General features: G+C 32.4%; 1 protein-coding gene across 2 annotated transcripts; it reads right to left on the bottom strand.

The window, feature by feature from the left end:
- Positions 1-1092: 1092 nt before the first annotated feature.
- On the bottom strand, positions 1093-8515 carry LOC130635979 (cyclin-dependent kinase 7-like). Of its 2 annotated transcripts, none has more exons than XM_057445542.1 (13): positions 8356-8515; positions 6717-6781; positions 6442-6504; positions 5856-5889; positions 5702-5769; positions 4996-5064; positions 4746-4856; positions 4069-4187; positions 3745-3844; positions 3581-3667; positions 2970-3119; positions 2021-2165; positions 1093-1416 (listed from the first exon to the last, which is right to left on the bottom strand). In XM_057445542.1, the coding sequence occupies exons 2-13, from the start codon at positions 6777-6779 to the stop codon at positions 1388-1390; spliced, it is 1038 nt and encodes a 345-aa protein (XP_057301525.1). In that variant the 5' UTR covers positions 6780-6781; positions 8356-8515; the 3' UTR covers positions 1093-1387. The 2 variants fall into 2 exon arrangements, with proteins under 2 accessions (XP_057301525.1, XP_057301531.1); XM_057445548.1 differs by lacking the exon at positions 1093-1416 and adding an exon at positions 1555-1751.
- Positions 8516-9570: the final 1055 nt, after the last annotated feature.

Below are 9570 nucleotides of genomic sequence, written 5' to 3' on the forward strand. Positions count from 1 at the left end.
ATAAAGTTTTTTTGGATAAATTGACTTTCGCGAGTGTTGTGTTAACTCGCCCTGCCTCAAAAACAATATATGACGATAGAAATATTGATTTTTAGTGATATTGATTTCATCGATCGTAACGTACAGTGGAATCTTTCTAAAGCGGACATGGTCTAAAGCGGACACCTTTATATAACGAACACTTTTCCTTGGAACGGACAAGAAATTCTCTATAAGACGTACAGTTATACTTTATATAACGGACGCTTTTTTCGCACCAAATGACATTTTCTCTTGAAAAGCTCTGTGTAAAGCGGACACATTAAAATAGAATTTGTCGCAGCCCTGTTATTGACGAGGAAAGTCAAGACATGCTGTCATCAGTTACGGAAAAAGTGAAGGACCTGCAAATATCAAAAATATAGCAAACTATAATCCGAGATTTTTTTGAGAAATACAATGTATTTGTTAGTGGATATTTGTTATTGTTTGTAAAACAGTAGCAGAGCGTATGAATAATACAAATTTACATTCATCAAATTATGTCATATTTACTTGACTTGAAAAAATAGAACAACAAAAAAAACGCGTATATAAACAAAAAAGTCATGTTTTCGGCAAAATTTTGCTCTGAAAGTGATTTTTGGATACAATCACTATAAGCGGACACCTCTATCAGATGGACACTTTTTTTGCACCAATAGTGTCCGCTTTAGAGAAAAATTTGCATCGCTTTTGCTTAAAACTTACCGTAATGTCTCGACCAAGCGCCTGTTGCCAATTAATTATACCGTTTCGTAGACGCCTAAAAATCAAAGAGGCGTCCGTTGCCCATTAGTTTAAAAATTAATAAAGGGCCCCTGCCTGGTAGCTTGAAAACTAGATAAGCACCTGTGCCCAGTAGGTTATAAATTAAAGGAGGCCCGTTGCTAGTACCTTAAAAAAGCCCTTATGCTTAATGGAGGCATTTAGATCTTGCATTATTTCGACAAAACAGCACTTTAACAGCTTGTTTGTACTTAGCAATTGTAATATCCCCTCTCACAAAAGCTCGTTCTTTGTGGAATATTTCGTAGTAAAAAAAAAAAGATTTAAAAAAGGACAAATTAAAAATTGACATGTAAATATATATTTACAAAAATATAATAATTTACAAAAAATCGAACTTTCTTTTTTTATTATATCGTCCTCCGTTTATTTTAATAAAAAAATGCGTTCTTTACATCATTGTTAACATTTCAATCACAAAAACGAGGCTATTTCATGATTTCGCATTTCTTGGATACTATTAGTACGCCGTGTGCGTCTTTATAGCAACATGTGATAACCAGACAGTTCAAGAAAATTTGCGACAGTATGGCTATTTCCTCTGTTTCTGATTCTCCAAAACCAATAGAAATTTTTCCAGTTAAAAAATCAGTTTTTTTGCAGTAATATCTAAAGATAAAATCCATTTTTGTATTGATATAAAAGAAGCATTCGGTTCACATCTATCAAGAAATTAGCTGCCACAACTTATAAAAAAGGACAATATAAAAAGGTCTGTGCTAATATGCAAACTTTATAAAAAAAAATGCCCCTGACTGCTCTCCAATTAAAGCCAATTCCACAAAGCCAATCTTATTAGCAATACAAATTTTGTTGGTTTTTTAGAGTTCCTGTTGTGCTATCACTATACAGAGAAACTGTTTTCGAAATCAACGTCTCTCCCTTGTAATTTTGTTTAAGATATTTCTTCTTTTGAGAAACAGCTTAAACACATCTATAAAAACCTACAAAAAAATAAGACCAGGTTTTTTTCTGTAACGGTAATTTGCGCAGGTTTTCCTTTGCTGAAACTCCAGTTATAATATTAACTCATACGCTTAGATATGGGTTTTGCTTCAAAGTAAAAAGATAAAACATTGTACACACACGGTACCTACATAGTTACACATGGTACAAACATGGTTCAATCAAGGCACATACATGATACCTACACGGTACACATAGTATATACATTGCCATACATGGTACACACATGGTAAAACATGGTACACACCTGCGCTTAGCGGATCCTCCATCTTTCGTTTCAGAATGTTACTTGTACTTTTCACGTCATCGAAATCGTTTTTCATGCCGGGACGAGGCAGCAACGAACCGGGACTTGGCGCCGGACGATTAGAGAAGTAAGGATGTTGTAAAGCCTGGAAAATAAATTCCAAACTTTACAACAAAAGAAATAAAGCGATTACATATACCGTCAAGATTAAAATTAAAATTAAATACCCGTTTCCATAGTCAATTATTTTCCAGCACGCAAAACATTGAATTGAGGAGACTGAAATACTTAGCGTGTCCTAATTAACACGCAACCCGGACAAAAATTTTAAGTAATTCACTAGTTTAATTTGTGGGTGTGAAGCATATTGGAAAAGGCGTGGATTTGTTGGGCGTATATTAAATACTTTTATAGAGAAAGTTTGCATTGTTCGTCTTTCGTTATATAGAGAAATCAAGGTTGATTGACGCTATAAGTGCTAAACATAACAGTGCTTAACATTTGTTGACTACAATTCCTGGCAATTCTTCACTTTTCCAGCAATATTAGTCCGGAATTTCATACTATTTCACACCGTGAATTAAATTTTATTAACAAGCATTTTAATAAACCAGATTGGTTAAAAATAAATGTTAATTCTTTCAACACAAAACTATGATTTACATAATTACCAATATTTTTTAAAAGATCAAATTTTTCTTGTTATTTTCTTGACATTCTCATAGATAGAGTGGACACACTGGCAATAGGAATTATTAAAAAATGTGCCTAAATTAGGCCTAATAGAAGACAATATCACATTTATTTGAATTTAATGAACGCCCATGTTGAATACTTTTCACTGCTTAAACATGATATTACCATGGTTACCAGCGAACATTTGTTAAGGTGCCAAAAGTTCCAAGAATGCATTGCGAACACAATACTGACTGTTTATATATATTGGTACCTTGGTTGAGTTTATTCTTTTAATGGGACAGTAAAGAAAAAGTTTTTCGAGCAAATCCAGTAAATCATCTCCAGCTGCTGAGAAAATTTCATGAAACGGAATACGTGGAAATTTCTTAAATTCAACAAAGTCGGATAAGTCTTTCATTCCCTAAAAGAATAACAAACACTTGAAAACTATATATACTGACTAATATTTAGGCAAAATCATCCTTTTTAGTTAAAGCAATTTCCAAGTTCAGTCATAATGAAACATTTTCGTCACACCTGGTGTTAATTAAAAATATATAATGAAAATTCTAAAAATTTATAGTCAGTGACCCGTTGAAAAATTCACAAGTTGGCCCCTCCTTTTTATACTGCCTTGCTATTTGCGGTCCCATTTTGCATGACAGAAAGACAGACGTATACAGGTATTATAATATAGACATAAGTTCAAGTTATATAATATATGTAAAATCGCTGCAGACACAGCAGCAAGGAGATATAACAGGAATGACAATGATATAACAACTAACAGACACATCACCAGACAGTCATATCAAAACATTACATCACAACGCACAAAGTCAGCAAGATCTTTTTAACCACGTCACACAAAATGATACATACAGGCCAATCTTGATCTGTTGGAGTTCCAAGTGTTTCAAAAATCTTCGAAAGTTGCCCCAAATCAGTTTCACCTGGTAGAAAGGGTACCTAAAAGTTATCAACAACAAAACTTAACATTTGCATAATTAATTTTGCAACAATGGACAAAATATATATATACATACTCTGAGTAAGAGTTCTGCAAGAATGCAGCCAACAGCCCACATATCAATGCCTGTACCATAGTTTTTTGCACCAAACAACAACTCCGGAGAACGATACCACCTGCACAGAAAATTAGTTAGTAAAAAAGCATCCAAAAAACCTCTCTTAAAAAACACTCGCAAACATTGTACAGTTGTTGAGGTTTATTTTCACTATGTTTTAAAATTTGTTGATAAAAAAAAAGCCTCCAACTGAAGGAGAAGACTAACAACATAATCTCAACTACCTTTCACACTTTTCTATGTTTTCTCCTTCTTGAACTAATTTATTCTTTCCTGACATACCTAGTGACCACTTGATGTGTGTATACTCTGTTAGGAGAGCCGAATGTCTTAGCCAATCCAAAATCACCAATTTTTAATATACCTTCTGCATTTAGTAGAAGATTGTTTGGTTTCATATCCTAAGTAAATGTATACAACGTCAAAATCTATCGTCTAATTTTAGGAATATTCTATAATAAGTTAAAAGGCTACTGATGTGTGATTTTTAAGGACTATTTTGAGATATTTAAATAAGTTCTTACAAAAATAAATGTGTTTTTTTATTATTTTAATGTATAGGTTTTAGCAATAGTACCCAAAATCCCTGGACTTTTGAGGTTGCTGGAAACCACAACACAACCGTGTGACAAGGTGAGCAGATATCACAAAAACAACAAAAGTTCTAAGAATTTGAGGTAAAATCACCTAAAACTACCGCACTCACTCTACTAAAATTGAAATTTTCACAACAAGAAGCAAAGAGCATTATAATAAATGCTGCATTTTGTCAGTCTGTTCATTACGGCTGTCCAGCATTTTTTGTCCAATCCCTGTCTGAGTAATTTTAATACTTCTAACAGGCGGACAAAATGCACGAAAGACGGGTGCAGGAAATATGTGTAACAGGCAAAAATCTCAGGACAGGCGAACCAGTGGTGTTTTTCACAGAGTAACTAAAGTTTACCATAATATCATACCCTATGGAGTATCCAGTTATTGTGGAGATATTCAAGACCTTGAATAGTCATTAAAATAAAAGCCTTTATGTGTGGAGGACTGAGTACAAGTGACGTATCTTTTATAATAACCTGGAATATATAATAGATATCTATATAAAATATAATAAGAAATTATCAAAACTAGGAAATTACGTTAATTGGCTAACAACATGTTGAGAGGAACTGTAAAAATGCAACTTTTGTACTCACAAAGGCTAAATTTGCATACCTCAAGATCTGTCACCATGAAATCGAATACTAAACTTATACTTGATTTATGACCAAACACATCCAACAGCTGAAAAGATTTAATTAAATTGATAAGCCAACTTTAAAAAAAAAACAGATTAGAGTATAGTCTGATTAAAAATCAGGAAAAACGATTAATTGATTCAAAAAATGGACCACAATAATTATGATAAATTTCCTTTTTATTTACCTATTTGTCTACACCCAATACAGTTACAGACAGGTGGCCTTGTGGTAGAGCTTTTGCCTCCAGTGTGGAAGGTCTTGGGTTTAAATCCTAACCAAATCATCTCAAAGACTATAAAGTGTGAATCGGATCGATTTCTGATTGACATTTAGAATAGAATTGATATTTTAGGCAGTTGCCTAGTTATTGCTTTCTGTAAAAGGGTAGGAACAAACAAAAACATGATGAGACATTTGGTTAAAAGATAAAACTTTTAAAATGTTTTACTTTCTTCCCTTTTCATATTGCCATCGATTTTTTATGTAAGTCATTTTAGGCTCATAAAACTTATTGATATATATATAGTATATGGTGCTCTACTACTGGTATTATAGGTCTTTACTATCAGAAACGATAAAGTTTTGTGGATTATCATTCAGCATTTTATAGTGGGGTGTACGTTTGAGGATGAACAAACTATTTACTAATGTAACTGCAACCTTGAAATTTAATTTCATACCCCAAGTATATTCTCATGGTGTAATTCTTGTAAAAGTTTTATTTCTCTTAAAGCTGTTCTGTTAATTCCTAAGAGTTATAAGAGCAGTAATTAAGATGTGGTGGTTCAATACAAAAACTATATTTAATACTGACTTTAACTATGAATTTATTACCATCTTTTGCTTCCGTTCTGTGTCCTAGTTTAATCTAAAAAGAAGAAAACATTGAAATATTTTGTGCATCATTAATATCAGCCTATATTTGGAACCTGTGAAAACAAAAGTATGCTAAATCAATAAATAAATTATATATAAAATAAATCATAAATTAAGACTGTAGGGGAGAGATGACTTTTTAATCATTGTGATTACATCTAATGTACACTATCATATCAGAACTTAAAAATTGCACATTTTTTATTTTTTATTTTCAAAACAAGAAAACGACAATACTCTTCAAACATTTTTTTGTTTTTAACTTTCTAAGTCCCTTTCAGACGTTGAGATATTCGATAAATTATACCTCAAGTTTACATGGGATACTTAACATAATTTATTATACCGAAAATTATTAAAAATTATTAAACCAAAAAAAAGTTTAGTCTATTAAACAAATAATTTTGATTAATAGTTAAGCAAAAATCAATTTAAAAATAGAAGTTGTCGATTCTTGATCAGATCATCAGTGCACAGGCTTCTATTACAAAAATATGGTATTTCATAATAAAATTTTGTATATATTCTTTTTTTTAAACATTACCTTTTTAACAGCAACAATCTTATTGTCATCCTCTGTATCTTCAGCTTTGTAAACTGTAGCAAACTAAAAATATGTTTAACAAGTATCAATGGACACTCACTGCAAAAAGGTCTTGCATAGAGTAAAAGTTTAGCAGAATGGCTTTTGTTGTGGCTGTGTTTATGTTTGGGTGTAAGTAAATTATATATATATATATATATAAATAATTAAATTACAGTAATTAGAACTTTAGCATAAATGTGAAATCGCAGGTTCATTGAAAGTATAGTTCCTACCTGACCCTCTCCCAAAAACGATATCTTTTTGTATCTTTTAGAGTGGTCTTTCATGACTTCCATTTCTAGAAAAAAATATCTAACTTCTTTATTTTATGCACAGTCATAACATCCCTTTTAAAATTAATTACATATACCTAAAAATAGACTTTAGCTTAAGGTCAATCTATAACATTTTCATACGGTTAAAGAAGCTGGTACCTTAGTAGTTTACCATTGTCTGGATCACAGAAGTATCATGTGGGAAATTTTCCTTATTCAATATTTATTAATTTACCTCTGCACAGTAGGAGCTTCTCAAAATTTTGTTAACATGCAAAACGCTATTTGAATTTATTTTTTAAAAAAAGATGCCTTCTTGCACAAGATTTGCTAGATGTAAGCCTTCACAAGGAACATTGTGTTTCCCTGCACAGCCATGATTTTCTCTGTTTACATTGTCTCCTTCAGTCAGGTCAAGAAATGAAAACAAGGCCCATGGTTATAAAGTATGTGTGATGGGAGCAGGGCTGCAATTTATCAGTATTTTATCAGGGAAAGGATGAGTGCACAAAATGTCAGAATTTTTTTACATATTTTGTGGGTAGTTATTTACTTCAGATTTTTCTTTTTCGGATAAAAAGAAAGGCTAATATCTAAATTTTTTAAACATATTATGTAAGCTTCTGTGTACATGCTCTATACAACACCTTTTCCTGCAAGTTGAATAGCCTTTTGTGTTTTCTTTCTCATAATTACTTTAATGATCTTATCAAGAACTATGTTGCATGAAATTTAACAAAAGCTTCATGATAAAACAAAACAGTAATTACTTTTTCCTTTTTCAAACTGAGAGATTCGTTGTTAAAGCTTATTGTAAATAAAGTTGCCTTTAGGTTATTAACGTTAAGTCATAAAATTTAACAGGTGCCAACCAAAAACAAAAAATGCATCCTTAAATAAAGAGCTCTGAATTATTCAAATCAGAATGCTATTTTATCTGAAACAAGATTTCTTCACAAATTATAATTTTTTTTAAAAAAGGGTAAGGATATTAGCGTGTACGCAGTAGATTACATTCAGACTGTACTGTACCTGATACTTTATAAGATGTTCATCTTGTCCTGTTTAAATTATGTTGCAAATTAGTACTGTAACATTTAATAGGAAAAATCTGAAATTATAAAGCAAACAGAGTTACATTTTCTTGTGTTTACAACATTCTACTTCGTCAAAAGCTGTGTGTTTTGTTCTAAGTATTTTTGCCAAACGGATATCACGTCCAAGTGGCAAGTATGGTGCATGGAAGGCAACACTAAGAGCTGAAATCACTCCCATTAAGCCAGTTTTGGAACCCCGGTTTTCGAACCCCGGTCTCCCACACAGAGTACGAGAGTTATAACCACTCTAATCTATGGCTATATTATTAGGATGTGGTGGTGATACCCTACAACTTTCTTCAGCCTATTAAGAATGTATCACAAAACAATTTAAACAATGATTGACTAAAAGCTGTGCAAAATTGTAGCTCAAGCGTGATTTCTCAAGCTATATATATATATCACCATTTTATTTTGCTGATGTGTTGTTCCGTCTTGTGAAAAGGGTAGGAAAAAATGACATATAAATAGAAAAATTTCCTTGTTTTTATAATACTAACCTGAGCGCTTATTTTCATCAGTGAAATCCGAAAACCTCAACTTGACTCATTACTAGCAAGAATGAAGGACTTTAGTTTAGCAAACACAAGAGCGCACGCTAGAAAGTGTGCTTTGTTTCGTCTTGTTCGCCATTTTAGTTTTCGTTAGAGGCGCTATGCTGGTAAAAACAGGTAGTCTTTTCGCACCTCATTTTTCTCTCCTTCCCCGCCCGTGTTATTCAGGCATTTTCCGGTGTACTGGTAATGTTTGAAGTCGGAAAAGAAACTTTTCCTTTTTATAACAAATTTACTGTGTATGTAATATATTAAGCCGTCGTCAATTTTTCAACAATCCCTCACGTTTCTCAGAGCAAAAATTAAGAGGAGAATCAAGAAGACTTAAGGTGAAAATTTTTGCCTGGATAGAATCCGCTCACTAAGGCAGTCAGTATATTAGCGACGCACATGTAGAATTCTTTTAATTTCGTTGCACCAATTACACATTATGCCTAGAATTCCGATCGAATTAAACCATCCTCAGTAGACAAGAAAAATCTTTATCTAGAGAATCGAGGAAAATTCATTCGATAAAATTCATTCGATAATCACTCGATATGAAGTCGTTATTTTCCTAAGAATCCTGACATTTTTTTCCTACTGATATCCTTAACCCTAACCCTAACCAAAAACATCCACACATCTCCAGCAATTTTTGCACTTGTTTTGAAACCTTGGCATGGACTAAATTTGACAAATCAAAAATTTTGAGCAATCATCCCACTCCTTTTTCTAAAATTTTACATGCATTTTATAATAACTTTAGCAGAGAAATGACAAATAATTTAATAAAACGTTTTTATATTTCTATATATGCAGATCTCTTGACACGTTTGCTCCAAAAACAGATGATTCCTCTAGCAGCCAGCACATCAGGACAACAGCAAGGGAATTAAGAGCTTGCCAATCTTATTTCTAAGGTTTTCTAACATATGCACACTGTTTTTTGGCTCAAAACACGTATACAATGTCACGCGTTAATTTGTCTAATTTTTCTCTTCTTTTAATCTTTCAAAAAGGGAGTGTAGCCACAATTACTAGCTGTCAACGATCCTGCAACTTTCACTTCCGGGAAAACTGCTTTCTGGCGGAAGTTACTTAAACGCCTATTAAATGTACGCAAATTAAGTTTCAAAAGTTTTCAAAGTGATTTGATTAACGCTGTTTCGATTACATCAC

The sequence above is a fragment of the Hydractinia symbiolongicarpus genome, chromosome 1, assembly GCF_029227915.1.
Source record: "Hydractinia symbiolongicarpus strain clone_291-10 chromosome 1, HSymV2.1, whole genome shotgun sequence".
Taxonomy (NCBI): domain Eukaryota; kingdom Metazoa; phylum Cnidaria; class Hydrozoa; order Anthoathecata; family Hydractiniidae; genus Hydractinia; species Hydractinia symbiolongicarpus.